This window comes from Pholis gunnellus (genome assembly GCF_910591455.1).
Source record: "Pholis gunnellus genome assembly, chromosome: 8".
In the NCBI taxonomy this organism is placed as follows: domain Eukaryota; kingdom Metazoa; phylum Chordata; class Actinopteri; order Perciformes; family Pholidae; genus Pholis; species Pholis gunnellus.
The window spans coordinates 21,435,833-21,458,732 of record NC_136534.1 but is presented as its reverse complement, the minus strand read 5'-3'; the positions used below and the strand labels follow the sequence as shown (position 1 = coordinate 21,458,732).

Sequence of the window (22,900 nt, the reverse complement as noted above, 5' to 3'; positions counted from 1 at the left end):
ATTATTTTATTTCATACTTCTCATTTTTTTATTATCTTTCCCCTCTTTTCTGCACTTCATTGCTTTTCCCTCGCTCCATATCGTTCTGTGTCTTCCTCAGCATTCCCCGGGCTGCTCTTCCTCCTCCTCCACCTCTCTTTCTGTCACCGTCTCAACCTCCCACTTTCCTTTATCCCCCCCCAACCGGCTCTCACACCGTCATCTATCCGCAGCACTGACTCATGATTCCCCATGATGGCTGCGAGGTGACAGGGATCATGGAGCTTTGTGGAACTTGCATGCCCAGATAAGCTGCTGAATTAGAGAGTGTAGACGATCAGCTGTGGCGTTGCAGTGGAGAGGAGATGAGCGAGCAGGTGAGAAGATAAGAATGCAGGGAGGTGTATAGAAGAGAGGAGGAAAAGGGGTTGAACAAAGACGGCAAAGGGAAAGCAAAGCGGTTGGGTTAGGATGAGGAAAGTATTTGGAAAGAGTAAAGAGATGAGGGTATTTACGGTTGCTACACCTGTCAAGCTTTCCAATAACGCTGGCAGATGTTTCTAAAAAGTTGAAGTTATTTTAAAAATGTGTCCATTGATTTCAAATGCTGTCTCCGGCCGACTAATCTTAACGGGTTCTTAACTATGCACTTAATTTCACTCTCACGGTGCTAAAAGACTGCGGCTAAGCTACAACCAAAAATACAATCAGATGGTTATTTCATTCTAATAAAAGCCAATTTGGCTGCTTAGCTTACATACTTCTGGTATTTTTCCCATGTATTTAAATATGTTTTTCCATTTTATGCAACAAGAGACGACAACTGACAGACGTGCTTGGCAGACGTTGACAGCTGCTAACGTTACGCTAAAATCTGAAAACATCCAGTTCTTACTGCATCCCCATGCACACTGAATCACAATGTGGAGAAATACAGTTCAATCATCAGAGACAAGTCGGATGAAGAACAGATAGTTTATTACTAACAGATGATATGTGATGACAGAGTCTTTGGCGCTTGGACTCTACAGGGAGATTTGTAATGGAGGGGCGTGTGCCCTCAGCACCAGCAACATAAATCCCCCCGTGGAGTCCAGACACTGGTGGTGAAGAGGCTGATAGAATGATGAAGCTGATGAAGCTGATGAATCTGCGACGATTGGGAGGTGGAGGGCCGCTTAACAGCAGTATGAACATACTGAAGGTAGAGAGACAATCCTATTTAAAAAGAGACAGCAGCAAGATGATAGGCAACGATGTCATTGTTTCATTGTGCTATTGGATAGAAGACACCAGCTGATATCAAGATTGACAGCCCCGAACAACGACCGCAAGGAAATTACGCATGCGTGAGGAGTGAATGGCAGATGTATGACAAATAAACTACAAGCGAGCACACAAGAGTATAGCCTTCCTGGCTGAACTTACGCCGGAGTGTTATTTGCTAGGCTGCTATTGGATAAATGTGTTCGGGGGGGAGAGGTTTAGCTCTAACTGTATTATCAGTCCTCAGATTTATTTTGCATGCAAGCTCACAACGTTGTATGCAAACATACACTGTGTACCCTATGGCAACAACAAAGAATGACAGACATGCACACAATGTTAAAGAATTATGCAAACTGTTACAGCTATCGAGAGAAGTAAGGAGAAAGCAGAGTGAGAAAAACATCGAATTTGATTCTGACAATGTGTCCAGCTCAGTGTGTACAGGATTTAAACTGAATAAAAATCCCCCTGATGAAAACAACTGCAGAAGGTAAAATGTCATTTTAGGTCAGAAAATGTATGAAAAAACACCAATGAGCTGCCACTTAGAGTGTTCTCCATTTGTTATTGCTTCCTCTTCCTGTCAGCTTCTTAGATCATCCTCCTCCTCAAGGAGAATACATTTTTAATGCTGTTAAACATGATGCGATTTGTGGGGAAATCGGGGGGGGGGGTCACAGTCTGCCTAAATAGACTATGAACCATGTTACACTATTTCCTGCAGCTGCTAAAATAACATCTAGAGCAAAAAAAACGTAACATAATCATTGCATTCGCATATATAATAAAATATGTTTTTATTAAATTCATCAAGTAGAGCAATATTTCACTTTTGACTCGTCTTTTCCTCATGCAGACATATAGGGGATGTGATCATACACAAAAATAAAATAAATGTTTAATGCCAATTTAACATGCCAGAATCTATATCCCCCTCCACTAACATTGATTGCACCACTCGGCCAATATTTAGTGGAAAATAATCAAAATGCAATCTCACAATGTGATAAAAATAAATAGGCTGCAGAAAACAGCCTGCACTATAGCATATTCTCATGTTGTGGCACTTTACTTAGATATGTAAAAATATATATTACGGTATTTTATGTAGTTTATTGGGGAAATAGTATTAACTTAAGTGGAGTTTAGTTTTTAGTTAATCAGAGACAGTTTTTCTCCAGGACTCACCAATATGCACCAAGGCCAACCAAAATTAAAGGGAGAAATTCAGTGTAGCCTTGACTAAGATACCAATTACTCAGCTCACAGTAGTCTAAATAGAACAAAATGCAAAGCAGGTTTAAAAAAAAATGTTAAGTTTCAAGGACATATTATATTTTGAATAATCATTTACAAGAACCACATGAAATCTCTAGCTTTAATAAATGTGGATGAGGCAGATTGCGGCAAAGCGGGTACAGAGTTAATTACATTACCACAAAATAACTCCTGGAACACATTGAACATCACAGATCGATGATAACTTACGTAACAGTGTGAGAGGATCCGAGGTAGGATTTTTCCATGAAAATATTCACCCAATCTTCTCCATCTTCTTTTTATTTAAAATGTTTTTTTCAATCAGGTTCTGAATGTATTGAGCAATAAAGTCTTGCTGGAGGTTAACTTATATCTCGGGGGGAGTTGATTTCAATCTTTTACTCCAGACTCTTGTGCAAATGTAAGGAATCAACATCTGGCTAATGTTTTGCCGGGTCATTTGCAAATGAAGTACGGCGTGAGTAAAGATAATGAGAGCGCTCGTAAAAAGGTTCGAAATGATGTGCTAAAAAGCAATCTTGCTACGACACATGCACTTGCTCACTTGCTGAATAGTAATAATGAATGACATGTCAATTAAGGAAGCTGTCTGATGGTTTTATCCGTGTGATTCACACTACTGTAAACTGACTGAGGCTATATGACAACCGCTTTGCTACATTAGCATGCAGCTTTTTACACTTAAAGGTTCTGTTCATTTTGTAGTGTTTTAGGGGGAAATATTTCTTACAGCACAGAAAAAGCTTTCACTTGAGCAAGATTCATTGCAATGCCCATTCATATGTTCTTAGTCTTTGGCATTTGCAATACATCCTGGCAGCTGTGCTTGTTTTATTATTATTATTATTATTATTTCAATTCATGTCTGATGGCTACGTCTTGATGCCCGTTTGTTTCCGTAGAGTATTGCATGCTGTAAAGCTTGGGTGGCCACACCACGGCCTGCGGTTAAGTTTTAGGAAGAAACTACAATATGGCTTGTGCATATTTGTAATATAATGCACTGTATGTTCATTGCACTTCTTAGTTTCAACACTCGATATTGCTGGCATTATTTACAACTACTTGACCTTAATTGATTACTCGTGGATGAAAAACATTTACCTCAGGGGATTGGATAAACATGGCGCAACAGAAAAGATGAAAGATAGCGAGTGATCACAGAAGTCAAGGGGATCAAAGAGTAGAACGTTAGAACACGCTATGAAACCCACATTTCTTGCAGTGTAACTGGTTGGAAACTACGTATTTCACTGTTGTTTGGCCCATGACTTCTTATATTTGTCTGTGTATGGCCCACAATCAAAAAGGTTTGGCTTGTGAGATGCTTGAAATTCAAAAGATTCTCCAGGTTTTTTTCAAGTGGGAATGTATGTGTATAGAATGTCTGCTTGTATATTTTGGTGTGGGTATATGCCAATGCATAAAGAACGTCCGCAGTCTTCACATGCTTGTGTGTGCTTGTGGCACAATCACATTTTTGCAGCTCATTCTCACAGGAGGGAGAGGGGGAGCCAGAGATCATTTTCAGTGCTCCACATGAAGGAGCATTAATCCAACTCAAACAGCTCCGAGGAGACGGACCCTTAATAAGTTATGGTGACTTAGAAATGTGTTTATGTTTGTAACAGTGCGCTGAAAGATTAATAACCCCACACAATATGAGTTATACAACCCTTTCTGCGTGAAAACACAAGAGGAAAACAGCAGAGAAACTGATGTGTAGTGATAAATGAAAAGCAAATTAGCTAGTGGCATTGTATTTAATTACACATTACTCCTATCACAGCTTTAGTTATGCCACTGATTTCCTCAATGGCCTCAGGCTTTGGTAAAACAGCTTTATCAGTAAGATGAGCCAGCAGATTCATCAGTGGCTCAGTCCATCAGGGCTGACATAAACACACAGCTTAGCTTCGCCCCAAGTACCTGGCTGCATGCTTGTTTCCTCCTCAAACAGACTATGACACTTTAATTCACCTTTTAACTTTCGTCTCATCTTTGTTTTCTTCATTCTCAGTGTTTTTTTTCCTGCATGTCATACAAGAGACCCCTCTCAGTTCTGCTCAGCTGCAAAGATTAAATGGGCTTTCTATCGATTGCTTTTTAATACACCGGCCTCTCTCCAAAGTAATACCGAAAGCATGTCATCACCCAGGCGGAAAGAAGGGGTTGGAGGGTGAAAAGGGAGGGAGACTGGTGTTCAAAGTCGGGGTATAATTTTAACTCAACAAGATGAAGAGAGCAACCGGGGAGCATGTGAGCAAGACCATCACACAGAATGGGAAGGGGCTTGCCTGCAATTGAGCAGTGACAAGCACGCCGGTGGCGCCGAAAGCTAGCCGGGGTGTCATCTGCCCTCCATCTGGTGTGAGACAGGGACGTAGAGAGACAGAGAAAAGGAGACATGTTTGAGAAGAGTGCACTCCTAGCGGACCAGGTAGCTCACAAAAGGAACAGCCCCCTCCAAACTCCCTCCAACCTACAGTCCTAGGCCCGAGCTTGGTGGCGGTGGTGGTGTTGGTGGTGGCGGTTTGAATGTCTGCCACAAGCTCTCCAGCCCAGCTGTAGCCAAACATAACTGGCACGGCGGCTATGCACGCAGGAGCTAGCGGTGCCGAGTCACAGCAGTGGAGCAACAATGGCAAGAGCTGCCGCGATTCCTAATGCAAATGAAGCCCATCCACAGCTGTAAGGATGGCTGTGGGCACAGCCAGGCAGAATCCAACTGCACACAAACAGACGGAAGTATGCAAACACGTGCATGAAAAACACTGAACCACACACAGATTCATAAACACGCACGCAGCAAACGGATTTACACAAGCTTGCAAATACACAAATGCACATTCATTGACCCTCTCTCACACACACACACACACACACTGATGCTTACTTCATCTGTACTCGCCAGCTTCCCAATGCACTGCACCATGCCTCCCTCCTTTATTCCCCCCTTTCTCCCATTCCGTCCCTCAGGAGCTCCCTCCTAAGCAGGTGTTAGCGGATTTCTGTTCCCTCAGGTAATTCTGTTTTGTTCTTCGCAGCAAGTACTGCTGCTGTGAATTATCCTGACAGCACCTTACTCCTGGGCACTGGCCCTCACCGCCCCTCTTCTGCCTCCAACTTTGTTGCCTCTCTTTGCCTGCATCCTGCTTCCCCCATCCTTCCCTCCCTGCCTGGACCTCCTCCTTTCATCCTCTCTCTCACCAACCCCACCTGTGGTGCAGGTAGCGAGACCCCTGGACAAGCTGCCCAGAACACCACATCAGTCCACCCACACGCATAAGCAAACACACATGCATGCTGAGATGGTCCTACACACACACACACACACACACACTTTAAAAATGTTCACTCGCACACACATGCCAGGACATAACACACATAGATGCCCACATGCTGAGATGTAACCCAGGTGCACTTGAAACCTGCCACGTTCCAGCACTACACTGTCTGCATTTATTGAGATGGAGTGTGTTGATATGAAAATGTTCCTGCTCCCCTGAAGCCAAAATGTTGTTCCCTTTTGTTTTGCTGTTTGCAAAAGGCACAGACAAAGAACGACTTATTTTAGATTGCTCATTATCACGGCGGCTTCAGACAGCGGCAAATTGCCCCTCATTCAGTCATCACAATTAACTGGTCTTATTACTCTGTTTGAGTATATTACATATTTTGCACATTTCCACAGAAATATGTCATCAGTATGAAATGAATTGTGGGGGGGGGGGGGGGGGGGGGGGAATTAATAAGCTAAGTCAGTGGTGGTGCCGTAAAAGCTTATGCATGCATGCAAAAAAAACATCCAAACAAAAGCTAAATGAGATCTTTTATTCAGCCCCACAATCGCGATTTTGTTCAAAATTCACTGAATGCATTTTCAGCACATTGTGTTTTGTCTTTAAAAGGAAATTGCATGATTTCAGCTTTTTCATTGTAAATGAATGTCCAGATTAACAACAGCGGCAGTAATTCTCAAGCCCTCAAAGTTTGTTTTTTCCCATTAGTCCTACTTTTCAAGTGTGTCATGAACGGCCATTGGCAGCTTGCATTGCCTGGTCATCCATTTCACACACATACTGCCCAACACTCAACTGACTTTTTGATGCCTCATTCTTTTTGACTCCACTTTAGAGCCAATGGTCCTATCGAAATAACTGCTCCCATGCTATTACACTCCTTTGTCTCCTGTCACTATCGCCCAGTAATTGCTGTTTTTATTGTAGCCTCTTAGAGGCTCGAGTGTAAACTATAGGGTAAGCCTCGCCACTGTGCTGGAAGCTTAACCGCATGGCTGGAAATATTTGTTCAGTCTCACAGCATCTGAAAGAGCTCCTATGACCACTAAAAATATGGCACACCAGAATGTATTCACAGTTTAATTACACGGTTTTATTTATTTAGAAAAATGACAGAATCGGTTGTTTCAGCCAACGCCAGAAAAGTATTTAATTTGTGCAAAAGCGATTTGAAACAGACAACTGATAAATGATGTTGTCCAGCATGTTGGATCAAACACTTTGGTGTCATTTATTGTAATTTAGACTAGTTTTTTGCATATTGCCATATGTCATGTTTATCATGTCCCTGGCCAAAAATGGTCTCGGTCGGACGCCAAAAACTGCAACGTGGTTATGAGATGGGCGGCCAGATGGTGACGTTTCCACATCCAATAATAGTCCAGTTAAAAAACACTCCTACTAACCAGAGAATATTGATCAAATGCATGCGTCTTCTTTTTTTCTTTTCTAAATACACCAAAATTTGATTGACATTTGATTTGGTTGTGGTTCTGATCAGATGGCCGCACTGGGACGTCCACTCCTTGGACAAGTATTACTCGTCAACCATTTTTTAAAAACAATTAAAAACACTTCATGCCGTTTACGTGTAAATTATATCCCCGTCTCATTTTTAAACCTGTGGTGTTTGTAAGACCCAAAAGTCTTCCAGGCTGTCTTTGGACATGGGAGGAATCTGCTTGAGGGCTTTCTGTCAGAAAGTCAGGAGACGTAGTATTAAGAGTGACAAAGTCCATGTTGAGGGTTGTTGCTATTTTTAGACTTAGTTGACTTATTATTTTTAATTTGTAGGATGTATAAAGCTGCTGAATACACTATGTGTATTCGGTTCTGGGGCCTCTGTTATTTTCTCTATATTTGTTACTTTGGGACCGATTTATAAAAAGTTCTAATGTTGCCTATCATTTATATGCAGATGATATCCAACTCCATCTATCATTCAAACCCAATGAGGCTTTCGCATTAACTAGGCTCCTGGACTGTGTAAATGCTATTAGAGACTGGACGGCAGAAAACTGCCCACAACTTAACGACAATAAGACGGAGGTTCTAATTATTGCTCCAGATGACTTTGTCCCTACGATCAAGCAGAGTATTGGTCCACTCTCCTCTGCTGCTCATTGCAACCTGCGCAATCTAGGGGTTATTTTTGATCCATCCATGTTGTCCAGATCATGTTTCTTCCACCTAAGAAATATCAGTAAACTGAGATCTGTAGTATCAACACCTGACCTAGAGATGATCATACACACATTTATCTCTTCACGCATCGACTACTGTAACACACTTTTCTCATCACTCAGTGTATCTGCTCTTAACCGTTTGCAGGTAAATCAAAATGCTGCCGCCAGATTACTCACGAGGACAAATCGACATCTCACATCACCCCCGTACTCCGATCTCTCCACTGGCTCCCTGTAGCATTTAGGATCCATTTCAAAATTCTCACTCTCACTTACAGAGCACCACACGGCCAGGCTCCTACATATGCTACTGATTTACTTCACCCTTATTCACCCGCCTGTGCTCTCGCCTTAAGACCCGTGGTGACCGAGCTTTTGAGGCAGTAGCACCAAGGTTGTGGAATGCTCTGCCTGCACCCGTGTTTCACAGATTCTGTGAATTCATTCCAGAATCGGCTCAAGACACACCTGTTTAGACTGGCATTTGACTAAAAACTCATGTCCTCGGCCTGCTTTTAAACCATGTTTTAATTTAGCTTTTTCAGTGTGTATGTAAATTATTGGCCGTTATATGGTCACATTGTGTTTTTTTATGTCTCTAATTCTGCCCGTTAAGCATTTTGACTTATGTCTGTAAAAAGCACTTTATAAATAAATCTTACTTACTTACATAAACGTAAGCAAACTAGCTGATAGGCCCATTTGTGGTAACAGCATATTGTCGGCACAACTGTCATTTTTGAACTACGTATATTTGAACCAAAACGCAATGTCTAATTGGACATGGCAATATGGAGAAATGATTTGAAGAGCAGGTCCCAGCTGTGTTTGTATCTTGTTGTTTTCTAGTACACACACACACACACATATGAACCCAATACACACTCCTGCCGATTATGTAACGTCAGTGGCGGTTTGGCACCAAGAAACGTTCGATCCATAAAAAGCAGGCAGGGAGAAAATTGACGGCATTCAGACACATATGTAAACAAAACATCTTTGCAAAAGTTCCCTGTGGAAGGAAATTAAATCAACACGTTTGTTAGACCTCAAGGATATACAAAATGCATTTGGGACGAGCCACTACATAAACATAATCATGTATATAACAATTTCTTGTAAGAACCCTCAAGAGTAACTTTAATATAACACATAATATCCAGTACAATAGACATGAATGTGAACGTTAAACTGACAATGACACTAATATTTCAGCCTTTCCATCCACTGTACCGTAACTGTATGTTTTTACTAAATGTGCGAAATACCAATGTCAATCATGCTGTCCCCCTTACATAGAGCTCCAGTATTACTGAACTCTTACACAGACTCTATAAGCAATAAATGCCTCCAAGATTTCATGGTTGCAAGTCAAGACAATCAACTACTACTATACACACTTTCAAACACACATCAACAAGGCTCATAACTACACAACTCCACAATATCTATACCCTGCAACAGAATCCACACAGGACTCTCACGTCTCTCGCTGTACAAGTTTCCCCCTCATTCAGTCTGTTACAATTCAGTCACAGCTAATAGTTCGTATCTTTTTGTGTAATCATGATGATGAAGCAGCTTAATTTCATCCACTGCTTTTCGGGTAATATGAGGTTAGGGTTTTCCAAACTACAAAACACTTGCATCGCGGGCCATTTGCAACAGCGTCACCCATGGAAGAAAGTGGAAACACCACAGTAATATTTGTCTTTATTCACATTTGTGAATAATTGAACTGGACAGAGTAATATTTTGAAAGACACTTTTAGAGGCAATTGCAAGTGAATTAGTTTTTGTCCATGCAGAGACCACCCAACAATTTCTTGTTGAGGCTTTAACGGAAGTGTCATTCAAGGGCAACCCTCCATATTTCGTACACTGCTTTCGCTATAACATAACATTAAAATGTAGACATTAATATGTGAACTCAGATTTACTCAGCATCATTGAAGTGAAGGCCCCATGCTGCTGTTAAGTTACTTTCGATGCTTAAAATGTGTGTTATTGTCAGAGGATGCTAGATGCAGAGCTACTTGGGGGTGAATCAGTATTTAAAGGTTCTCTTTTAAAACAGTGACAGCACTTGCCCACAAATCTGTCAAACTACCAGTGCACGGGGTGTATTTAGGGCGGTCTGCAGGGCTTTGTGTAAGGACAGCGTGTGTATGTACTCACTGGAAAAGGAAGTAACAGTTTAACTACTGTATTGATTTCAAGAGTGCTAAGAGGTTTAGGCGTCCGTCCAAGGAAAATGGGGGGTAAAAGAACGCGGAGTGGGGCTCGTCCCTGGTTTTAGCACGCTCGGCTTTTCTCCCCAGCCACGCTTGATTCAATGGTAAAGATCTGTGGCTGCCCATTGAAGTTGTACAACTGCTGCATTGAGTACTGTATGGCTCTGTGCTCTCTGCAGTGCTCTATTGATTGATGTGTGAAGAGGGATTAGTGAGAAGGAGGGAGGGAGTGGAGGAGATGCTGGGTGGGAGGGAGGGAGGGAGGGATGGATGGGCAGAGCGACCAGAGGCAGAATTGTGGATTCAGCATGTCTACAATAAAAAAAGAAAAAAAAAGGGGCAGATGTCACATCTTTGGTACAGGCCAAGTCAGACACCCGAGGGTGATGCTTCTCTGTAAATGCTGATGGTTTTGACATGCTTCTGAGATCAAGCGGTGTTAGCAGTTGTACGCGTGTCAGAATGGTTGGTGAATGGGGGGCAAAGAAGAGCAGCTAGATATATGTATGACCTTGAGTGACGAGCAGCAAAGTGTGTAATCGATCCTCTTGACGAGTCGGTACGAGCTCACCAGAGCCACGGATCACGTAAACGCTCCTTTTTCGTCATTCCACCACATTCCTCCAACAGAGGAAAAAAACAAAAAAAAACATCCGTGGTCTGAGAGGGTGGAAAAATGACTTTACCAAACAGATTCAAAACAATTCATTCACCGTGACTTCTCCGACATTTCTTAGATTTCCTGTCAAGTTGGGATCCTGCTGACATCCATTTTGCTTCACCAGCAGTCGTGGAAAGCAGGCGACCTGTATATCCATCTTGTTGTGCTGGTTCTGAGAGCGTGGCGCCCAGGTGGTTTCTCACTCCTCGCTCTCCCGTTGCTCTGTCCCTGACAGGTGGTGCTGAGGGTGGAAGGAGCCAGGAGGGGAGTCAGGGATTTTCATCAGCAGAGTATAGGGGCTGAATGAGAGGGGGAGAGGAGGAGGGCAGGAAGATGAGGCTCCAGAGAGGTGGACACGAGGTTGGATTTGGGCCGTCCAGAGTTAATGGGATCAGACGAGGAAGAGAAAGGGATATCTGTGCCGGTTAATGTTTAATCCCACACCCCCAACCCCTTGTCTCCTGCCTGAGGCTCCCAGCATCTGATAATCCTTGGGCTGCCTCTGTTCATCATCAAGGTGTCGGAGGGAAGTGCCTCTGTAAATATTTAATTGGCTGCAGCATGCCGATGTTAATTATGCGGGTGTGTCTTTCCTTTGCTTTGCACTATGCCCCAGCGTTACTGACTGTGTCCTCGCACTGTCCTCCCCTCTTAATATTGATGCCACTTCATTGCTCCCCCTCTCTCTGCTACTACTACTAACACCAATACTGCTATTATCACCTCACACCGCTACAACTGTATAACTACCTCTTGCTGCTACGCAACATCCTGTAGTTCCATATTCTACTACAGCTTCGCCTCGTTCTCGATTGCCGTTTGTTTTCAGGACCTCACCTCACCCTGGTTATCTATTTCCACCGCTCCCTTCCAACCTTGCGCTGTGCCGCTCTCCTTCTCCTTTCAATTTCAAAACCACGGCAGTCTCCGTTAAAACGGATTATTGTTACGGGTGTCATTATAGCCTCCGCTGTTATCCGTCTTGACGCCAATCATGCTTTCAGAAGTGGCTTTGCCTCCTCTCTGTGTGTATTCGATCGTCAAGGGCAATGCAAAATAGATGAACAGCACAAAGACCGCCTTGCAAGGACTACGCAGGCTAAAGTTGTACAGCTCTATAGAGCTCTACTCATAAGTGTCTGCCAGTAGCAAGTGCAATTACAAACAGGCACATGTAAAAGTCAAGAGAATACAGATCACGTAATAGATATCTCATGGGTACTGAGCAAGCAGCCTTGCGTTCCTGCAAAAAAACACAATGCGAGAGAGCACAGAGACTATAACACTGAACCACAAGTGGAGAGAGTTTTATGAATGGTTACCTAGGGTCCAGCAGTAGATAAAGTGTTATCCACAGATGAGTAAAACAGATTTTTGCTTTTGCAGTGAAACGGCTGAACTGATTGACGAAACACTTCCCGTACCGGTAAAGTAATGGTCTACTAGCACAGTATTTTCCTGTGTGTAATCCCTCAGGCATGTCCATAAAATGTTATTCTCTTAAAAACGCCAGACAAATCTAGCCCAGAGGCTCAATGTTGTGTGCAGACAAAGGCTGCAGGGGGTCATTTGGACAGAATACAAGTGTGTGTCTGTGTGTGTGTGTGTGTGTGTGTGTGTGTGTGTGTGTGTATGCGCGCGCATGTATGGTATGGAGACGGGGCTTCCTTTTGTGTGCCAAAACAGCAGGTCATAGCAAGGACAAGAGATACGGGTAGCCATGGCGGACTGTAGACAATAGTGAGCAGGGAGATTTAATATGCCTGAGTTCTCCCCAACACCAGGGGGCCACTGCAGTATTCACCAGCAATACTGTTCTTACACGGTTATTTATCATTTCTCTAGTCATACTCTGCTCACTCGTGGTTTATATAGGCTCGGGATTTGTCTCTCTCCTAAACAAATCCATTTTTGTTTTAGTAAAGTAGGGTACCAAAGCATTGAAGACAAAAAGCTTTCTTTTGGAATTCCCATTGTGTTTGTGTTTCCGCATTTAGAGTCTGCAGGGTAGTCGGTGGTTTAAGCTTCCCTGTTGGCAAGCACAGCCTCGTTTCTAGAGTGTCAATGGGCGAGACTCCTGAATCCTCCTGGTGGGTGCAGTTCATCAGCCTGCATGCTGAGCCCCGGGAGGGAGCAGAGACAAAAAAGCTGAATTTGAGATAGAGATCAATAAAGCCAAAAGTGGCCCAGGAATTGGGAGTGATTGTAGTATTGTCTGACGATTCTGTTTTGGCCAAGCAACAGCCTGCTGGATGCACTCTGGACTCATTATTGTTCTGTTTGATCATGTCCGCTGTGTTCGGACGGCAACATTTGAAATGATTTCCTGAAAAAGGGATAAATCATGTGGATTACATCAAAGGGTTTGCAACACATGCTGTCATTCAGCCAGATGATGTTTACACCCAACACTCCCACTGTCCTATTAATGAGGCGCCGCAGATGCACACTTTAGATTAATTTATCTGTCGAAGCAATAACCGTTATAGTATTTGATTTGATTTGATTGCTGTGGCCAATTTTGAACAACAAGAATTACCAATGTGCGATACTCTTCAGACAAAGTCCTGCACTCCTACATTTTGGGCTGGAAAGCATGGAGATTGAAAACAGGTGTAACAGATTAGGGAATGCATCATATATTCAGAATTTCATCTACCTAAAGAAAGTGTCAGATGATGCTGTCAAACAATAACACATTTCGTCGTCAAAATAGTAGAAAACATACTTTGGCAAGTACAGTCTGGCAGTGCTGCTATTTTAGTCTTGTTTAACTGTAAGACACCCAAGTGAGTTATTGTTTTGCACATACATTTTGGGGGTAATAAGTATTTTGCAAGTCTTTGTTTCTCAAGAGAATTTCAAGAGTGGAGCCACAGCAATCATAAACCCCATATGTGTGCATGTTTTCATGATTGTTTGAATTTATGGTCATCGACCTTACTATAGTCTGCAGCCAGTTTATATTCAGTCCACAGTTTTCCTGAGGCCTTGCGTTGTACGCATTGTGGTCTGCTTTAGCTTTTCTATAGGTGCCAAAACAAAGTAGTTTTGCTGTCAAGCAAATATTGATATATCTCGCAATGCTTTGCAAGCACGGTGGAGAAAAAAAAGAGGAGGATGAACGCCAACTTCTCTCTCAGGACAGAGCTGGTCTCCCATTTCTCAAATACAGATCCTGGTCCTGTGTATGTGTTCTACACAAGCTGTTGGTATCCGTAACAGTTTTTCTGTTGCGTCTGTGCCAAGCTCAAAGCTTTGATTGCACACGGAGCATTCAGAGTAAGTGAGGGGGGTCAGAAAACGTTTACAGTGTGCATAAAGCAGGGAGAGTGAATGCTAGATATCCGTGTGCGTTTGTCTCCTGGATCTTTGCTTCGATCGTTGTCACAATGAACTCAGACCAACCTCCATTACAGCTCGTCTGTCGCGTCGATGAGTGTGTTTGCGTAGGTTTGCGTAAGTTAACACGTCCTGTGATTTGTCCTGTGACGCAGTGTGCGAGAGGAAATATGGGCCGAATGTGTTGGCCTGGTTATCGTGTTGTGCAGCGTGTGGAAGTGAAGGCGGGGTGATACAGGTTTTAGAATGCGAGGTGCCAATCGAGCTGTGAAGATGGGAATTGAGTAGGGAAATGGGAATTGCTCCCCACTGGTTTGTAACCTTCGCAGTGTTGTTTGGAGCATCCAGCGTATGCATTCAATCAAAATGTGTGCGTCACACGCGTGTCCCACTGGTTACATTATGTGATAGAGAGAGCGCCTTTTCTCTACGTGTGTGTCTGCGATTGCGAATGTGGGGTAGTGTGTGTTTATGACAGCGTGTCACACCCGTCTCCAAGCCCCAAGCCCTGGAACTGAATTGAATTAACCTAAATAAAGTCTTGTGTGTAGAGTACAGAGCACTTGAAAGGGAACAGCTGAGCGCTTGAGCTGAGGACTGTCTGAGTCTAAGACAGGAAGCATTAGCACAGCGATGAAACATTACTCTGTAATAAAAGCCAGAGATGAACGAAAGCTTGTGACAGTTTTTCAACATTGGGCACAATGGCCAATGTGCCAAGCCCCTCCCCCCCAGGCTTTCAGAGAGAAAGATGCAGCCAGTTCTGGGATCCTTGGCCGGCCTAGATAGCGCGGCAGCAGTGGCAGCGGCAGCACCCATTAATGCGATTACAGCTTTTAGCAGGAGATTTTCAGGGCCACTTTTCTTTTGAGGCGTCATTAGTTTGTCCTCCTTTCTTGTTCTCCACCGGTATGTCAGCAAACAAAACGCACACATTCACACAAATGAGCAGCAGACAGCTACAGTAACTGCTGAGCAACACCATGCACCGGTGCACACACACACACACACACACACACACACATGAATATATGAATACACAATGTAACCTATATTTACTGTGAAATAGCCACAGAAATATGCCAAACAGCGCTGCATTCGCAAACACGCAGAAAAGGCATAATTTGTCTTTATTTGAAAGATGATTAATTCATATTTAGAGAAGTTGGCAGTTCTCAGGTCTTTCAGCTCTGCGGTTTGAAAACCTTTTGATTAGGAATCCACGAAGTGCATCATAATTCTGAAGCCTCTCCAATTACTCTTTGTAATCAAACCATGATTCCACAAAGACCCTTTTTTAATTCAAAGCTGTAGTGCTGCATTGCCTTCATTTTGGGTCGCATCTCTTCCCGGGTTTCCTAATCGGCATGCTTAACATGTCCTTGTGCGGTTATTCAACAAACCTTGAGGTGCTTCTAAGCTACTCACTGCACCGGCTTCATTTCATAAAGTCACCATTTATTAAACCTCAAGGCTAGAACACAGCAAAGGCCTACTGGAGATATTGAGGTCATTTTGCAGGCAGAGGGAGAAAGAGATTGTTGGAGATGGAGGGGAGACACAAGCTGAGGTATCTGGTGTCATGCTGTGATTTGGCAGAGTCCAGATGGACCGAGCCAGGTGTCTTACCGGGGAGCAGTCCGTCGCAGTAAGCAATATAACTGCCAGCATATAAGGTCTTTGGTTATCTTTGTTTGCAGTCCAAGCAAGTTCACAAAAAATTACTTCAAACTACTTTAAAGTGTTTTTCCCACCTGAGTGAAACACATCTCACAGATGCCAAGTTTGAATCTCCTCTTCAACTAATGGCACTCAGTAAGTGTGTGCGTGTTTGTGCTTTTGTAAGCATGTGCCTCTGTTCTCAGGAGTGCGTGTGTGTATTGGTAGGCAGGATGAGCATCCCTTCTGTTACCGTTGCTGTCCCTTCATTTCACGCTCCGGCAGCTCCGCGTGAATCCTCTTCCCTTGGCTCATTATCAGCGCTGTTCAATGAGCGCGCATCCCACCAGAATGCAGGGTAAAACCAAATCATTATTCAAGTATGGGGGTCAGTGCAGACGTTGTGACTCTTTTGTTTAGTATATTTATTACTTTCCCTTCAGGATACGGAGCACATCCCCCCCGCCCAACCTCATTGGGCGAGGTAGTCGATTCTCAAGCACCCGACCTGAGATTGATGAACGCCAGCGTCTGGTGCCATGATTGGATGCTCACCGGTCTCTTCTCTCATTTTTCTCTGCAGCTTCCAGTGTGCACGGAGGAGAGTTCGGACACCTGCCGGACAACATTACAGTGTTGGAAGGAGAAAGAGTCACTTTGAGGTAACTACTGATCCTACACCTGCACCCACTAATTACATGAAAAACGTTTGCATCCCCCCCCCCCCCCCCCCCCCACCTGTCATGCTGGTTTAATTGCCAATTCTCCGTCACATAACTTCAATTAGGCGCCCCAAATTGTGCCATATTTGTCCTGTAGCTAATTGAATGATAATGACTGTCACATGTCGCTGGAGTCATGCCGTCTGTCTGCAATCACCTTTTACTTAGGTGTAACAATAATGATGTATGGGTCAGCTCGGTGGGCGGACCTCCTCCGCGTCCAACCACACTTGACTAACTGTGAGTGGTAAAGTAGAAATCACAGCTCTCCCCGGCTCCCAACCAAGCAGAAAAATAGCCAAGTTGGGTTTTTTTTCCTGTCGTGTGGATGTGACCAGGCTTGGCAGTGCATTCAGTAGCGAAAAAAAAAAAATCCAAGTCAACATTACTTACATCACATTTAAGCCTCTGAACAAAGTTTAGTTTTCTCTTGCAAGAAGAGCCTTCCACCAAAGTCAAACATATTACAGGTCTGTCAATATTTGTCAACATCAACAAGTCTCTCTCAAAGTTGGGAATCAAACAACCATGAAGGCTGATCTATAATGTGATCAGGACGTGTAGCCTGAAGCTCTTCTATTGACGCAGTGGAGAAGTCAAATCTATAGAATTTATCTGGGTGTTTAAAGACCAACAATTCTAAACTGAACGCACTTGGGTTTCGGGAAAATATGTGCTTTCAATGTCACTATTTATTCCTTTACAATTTGGTATCTGTAAAGCTGTGCTCGAGCAAATTCAAATCCTTTTTATTGGCTAGTGGTAATCCCCTTCAGTTCTTTAAACCAGCCGACCTTTTGGACTATTCACTGTGAAAACATAAAGCTGTGCCACTACTTGTGGCTCCTTTTATACATGTTGCTTGAGTCTACACTTGACCACTTCAAGCAAAGGCTGATTATTCCTTCAGTGTTTTATTTGAATACTTTTAAAGAGGTAACATAACTCAATGAGATCAAAGTCTGAAAAAATAAACCTGGTTTTTCTTCTGCCAGAAATATGTTTTCTTGAGTTTCCTTCTTGTTGACCATCTCCCGATGCCTCAGGCTCGTGTCCTTGGAGTCCCCTCTGTCGAAACACAACCCGCTTCAAAACTGTACTTGCGATGCTCCAGATATTATTCTGGAAGTTTGATTTCAGGGTACAGACACTCAGTAGTGATGTGATGGCACATTCTGTAATCAGATGCGTGTACGTTTAGTCTGCTCTGGACAGTCGGTAGCTGACAAACAGCAGACTAAACAGCTTCATAAATAATATCCATTTTCATGTAAAATCACTTTTGCCCAAGTGGCACAAATACTTGTGTTATGCTTGAGACAATGCCGTTGTGTTGGCTTTGATGCGGCCCATTAAGACGAGGCACATTTGATGCTATTATGGTGCTCATTTCCTCTGGGTTTGCAGTCCTGTAGCAACACCATCAGTGCAGAAGTGATTAATTTTAAAAATAGATGAATAGATTGTTTGTACACAGTTAATGATCTTCTTTATGGTGGGATTTCTTACTTTAGCGTCTCTTTATCTAAATTAACCAGGCGCAAAACCTAATCAACATGAAGTATTTTCTTCTTCTTTTGCTCTTTTTCTAAACCTGCTTGGCCCTCAGGTCACGTGTCCACCTGACCATCAGCCCAGTTTATAAAAGACTTCCAGGCTAACCTGCACTGTAGCTGTTTTGCATTGTGGTGTCACTGCCACTGACTTGGCAAGTGATCTACCTCAACCTTGATATTTATCCAGGTCACATCAATTAAACATGAGGACAATAGAGGCCTGGCCCTGCAGCTAGTTGAAGCTGGGTAAGGACATCTAGTGGCCAAGCCAAGAACTGAAGTCACACCTTTGGACCGTGGTTCCTGTTTTTGAAGCGTGCCACATCCTTTTTGGAACAACGCCAGGGATTTACTGCACTTTATTAATCAACACACTCACTCATATCCTTCCTTGTTTCCACACATTTCTATCTTGGACTTCATTCATGTTATCTTAAAGACAAAACCAAGCTGTAAAGAGAATAATGATTTACACTTTTCATGCAACGCTTTGCTCACAACCTCTTGGATTTCCTATAACTGACCCCCGCCGTATTTTTTATAATTCGACCCATTTTTCTCCATTGTATTGTGTATTCCCATGTATTTGAACACCAATGGGAGATTTTGGACGAACATGTTTTTCAGCGTTCCCCACCAAAAAAAACACACCAAAAGAGGGAGTATACTTTAGGAAAATGGTGTCCAACTATTTTGAGGTGCATTGACGCTCGTCAGCTGTGTGCAACACTGTACCAAAACACTTTTATGTTGACATGTCACCCGTTTGTACAGCTGTATGTAACGATTAAAAACCTCTCAGCGGTATATAGCATCAACCCTACTCGTGTCTCTCACTTCCGGTCCTCTCAGATGTCGGATCGACGAGGAGGTGACCCACAAGGCCTGGCTGAACCGCTCCAACATCCTGTTCACGGGGACGGACAAGTGGTCGCTGGACAAGCGTGTGACGCTGGCCAACAGCAACAACAGTGACTTCTCCATCCACATCGACGAGGTGCAAGTATCCGACGAGGGGCCCTACACTTGCAGCTTCCAGGCCAATAACAAGCCCCGCATTGCCCACGTCTACCTCATTGTCCAAGGTGAACAGCCGAGTCGAGACTGAACAGGAATCGGTTATAAAAAAGGGATTTTAAAGTGTTTACTGTTTCCAGTATAAGTGACTCATTTCTCTGATATATCCGGAGCCTGCAGATGTGATGCAAATAAAAGCAATGTGTGCATCGATGTTACTGTAAGCACCCTTGGATACAAATTAAATGGCTTAATTATGCATTTCGTCATTCATCCAAGCGTAGTGCTGTGTATTGGGTGTGATTGAGGTTTGACAGCAGGGGAAGCAAACAAGATTTTCTATGGTTACGTTTCAGTGTTCCTTTTCTATTAAATCAGAGTTACATTTATGATGGAAAACTAGGTAGATAGTTTTCCATCATACCAACCTTGTATACTTGTTTGAGTATACAAGGTTGGTATTTATGCTTATATCAAACTGCAATTATTTGCTGGTGTTTTGAAAGCTTAGCTGGCCTGTGTATGTGTGCGGCTTCAGTAAAGAAGGTCTACTGCAGCAGACAGATAAGCAGAAAGTCAGTTTCAATAACAAGGCCAAGTCTAAGCTCATTTGTTATTTCCATGTGGCCAGGTAGGGTTGCTTGTCTTCATAAGAGTTAGGAAGATCAGATGGATGAGGAGGAGATGCGGTACACAGGGGGGGGGCTGTCCATAGTGCCTGACTTAATAACTGACAGTGCAGGACCACGACTGGGGCTCAGTCATCAAGTCAGTAACTAAGTGAGTGAGAGTCTGACTGATCCTGAGTGACATGATGTATTGGCACAGAACTGCCCAGAGGATGGATCTCAGACCTGTTCCCCCTGCATGTGTTACTTTTTTGCATATTTTGGATAGTCCGTTGTGCAGATTTCATTAATACACCACCGACAGGATGAAAGTGAAAAATTTGTCACGGGCTATATTAGGGTAAATTCTGCTGGGATGAAAAACACGAGGTCTGGCTCACAGCTCACGGGTGGCGGAGACAATGTCAGCTGCTTACTAAGAGAGTTTTCACATCGTACTGCAGCCAAACAAACAACTCTTGTCTGCAGGGTGCAAAGCTTGGCACAGATGACCATATATACCTAATTCCAAGTCGCCTGCAATTCGAGTCCTAGCTTGATATCACACTAAATAATTATACCCTCAAGTCAGTGCATCAAGCAGGAGCAGCTTTACCGCCACTCCAATCTGTGCTTTATCGCTGCAAGTATTCAACTCCAGCAAGATAGAGAAAAATGGGATCCTCGGTAGATGTCTTGCAAAAAAAAAGCAATTTCAGGGCCGAGCTCATTAAAAGCAATGATAATGGGCCATTTAAATTCAAGAGGCCATCATGTTATCAAACTAAATACATGCATAGCGCGCCAACACTTTGTGAGTTCGGGGCAAAGCAGTATCCAGGAGTGGCCAGTCACCTAAAAAGTCAGAATTCTGACAACCACTTCTATGAATTTTCTTTAAAATGGATTAAATGTCAGGAGAAGGAGATTTCTCAATTCCCATTTGCAGTAATTTAGAATTCAGTGCATTTTAAGCAGACAGACAAGCATATTGTTGCACAGTTCAGTGAGCGCAGTGATCATTAATCAGCTGATTGCCTCTCTGTCTTAGGTGCACGGATTTGCATCATACCTTAAGCACCTTAATAGGCTGAGGGCCATACCTCATCAATAATTTATGAAATAAAAGGGGGATTTTGAGGTCATATTTTAATGGCATGATCTTGTTTTTCAGTGCCGGCCAGAATTGTCAACATCTCAAAAAATGTGTCGGTGAACGAAGGCGAGAATGTAAACCTCTACTGCCTGGCAGTGGGTCGCCCAGAGCCCACCGTCACCTGGAAAGACCAGAAATGTAAGCCACCCCATCTTTCGTGCTTGTCACCACATCCAGAGATCTCTTGTTCACAGCTTCACCTTTATCTCCCTGACTTCACATTCATCCCTAACCTCTTTTATAGTCTTATAGTCTTTTATTTTTTCCTCCCCATTTTCTTCCTAAAGGCTTATCAGCATTCAGCTCATGTCCAAGTCTTTATCCCACATACCTGTGTCATCACTCTTAAACCCAGCTGTTAAGTCTGTCACCATCTTAAATTCATACTCTCGGTATGTCTCCTTATGTCCCAATGTTTTCTCCCAAATAACCACACATTATACGTAATTATTCCCACCGTGCCACCTGTAATCATCAGCATCTGTCTTCATCCACCCTGTCAACCAGCATCACGATGCCAACCTACGCTAACAGCCACTTAAATCAGCTATTTTTAGCAACCATCATTGTGTGGAATCAGAACTAGTTCAGAGTGGTCAGGATGCAGGACTTGATAGTTGAAGTTAAATCCATTAGATTCAGCACTGCATTTATTCCCTTTTTCTCTGTTCCTACCTTTATCACCACAAATGGCAAAAAAACAAAACATGGCTTTTAGAGATTTTATTATATTTTTTATCTCCACCAAGAGATAAAGAGATCGGTCGTATGAATGAGTGTGTGCACATCTCCGTGTCTGTCCACAGCTAACCTTGCATAGTGCTACATCAAACTGCATAATATTTTTGGCGCTCATTTATGGACAGATGATCAAGGACCTCTTGTGGTTGCAGCGACTCACACTCTCTCAAAACACCTTTTATACTGCCTATTTGATACTGCCAGGGCCGTATTGATACTGCCAGTGAAGCTGCTGGCCATCTGGATGCCCTACGTGCAATTGCGTTGTATTATACATCTGCATGAATGACGTTATTCTACTGTACCACATCAGCTGGTTTATCAGGACATTGACACTCTCTAGTGTCCTCAATTAACCTACGTTGCATGTTTTTGGACTGTGGGCGAGAGGAGAATGTAGAGAAAACCTACGCTGGGGAGAACATGCAAACGCCACACAGAAGGGCCGTCAAGGCCCCTCTTGCTCTGAGTCGACAGAGATAGCCACCACGCAACCCTAAACGCCTTTCTTGTTAAAACTGTAAAGGCAGTGCTGTATCATTGTTTGGTACATGAAGAAAATTGCTCTGTACTGAATATACAATTGTGCTATGACTCAAATGACCCTAATGTAACTTTCAACATTTAAGCAAAGAATGTTTATCTCTTTTGACTTATGTAGTGTTCTATTATTTGTTGTTCCTATCAGTTTGGCTCAAATATATTGCATGAGCTCCATGACACTGAATTTTGTTTGTTGTGCGAGATGTATGCCAATAAGTTCCAAAGTTTATCTTAGATTGAACTTTTGAACTTCAACAGTTAAGGGAGATATTACAGAAAAAAATCCTCATTCTAAAAGGTTTCTGTGTTTTGAAATTTAAGTTATGGACTCTTGTGCGGCTGGCGTTGTATCCGTGTCGCAAAAGTCTTGGTTAAAGCGTTTTCATCACACAGCAGTATTGGCTGAGTTGTAGCTTGACGACAGCAGCAGAAACGCAGATCAACTGCAGCACAGAGACAGCAATGATAAAAAGGTCAGTGTGAACAACTACTCAACACGCTGTAATCATACTGTACACTGCAAATAAATGCACAGTCTATACTGCACTGCTGTACTTGCAGACAGCTTTGGGCTTGCTCAAAAGGTCTGTCCCTCCTCCTCTCTCTCCCTTGTTTGTCCCTGGGTTAGTCTGCTGTGCATGTAA

General features: G+C 43.1%; 1 protein-coding gene across 1 annotated transcript in view; it reads left to right on the top strand.

Moving 5' to 3' along the window:
- Positions 1 to 22,900, top strand: part of iglon5 (IgLON family member 5) — a gene marked incomplete at both ends in the record, with an annotated part of 93,081 nt that overhangs the window by 61,226 nt on the left and 8,955 nt on the right. The window contains 3 exons of the mRNA XM_079164092.1: positions 16,497 to 16,575; positions 19,044 to 19,276; positions 20,991 to 21,110. Of these exons, the coding sequence (XP_079020218.1) occupies positions 16,497 to 16,575; positions 19,044 to 19,276; positions 20,991 to 21,110 (432 nt within the window). The remainder of the gene's footprint in view (positions 1 to 16,496; positions 16,576 to 19,043; positions 19,277 to 20,990; positions 21,111 to 22,900) is intronic.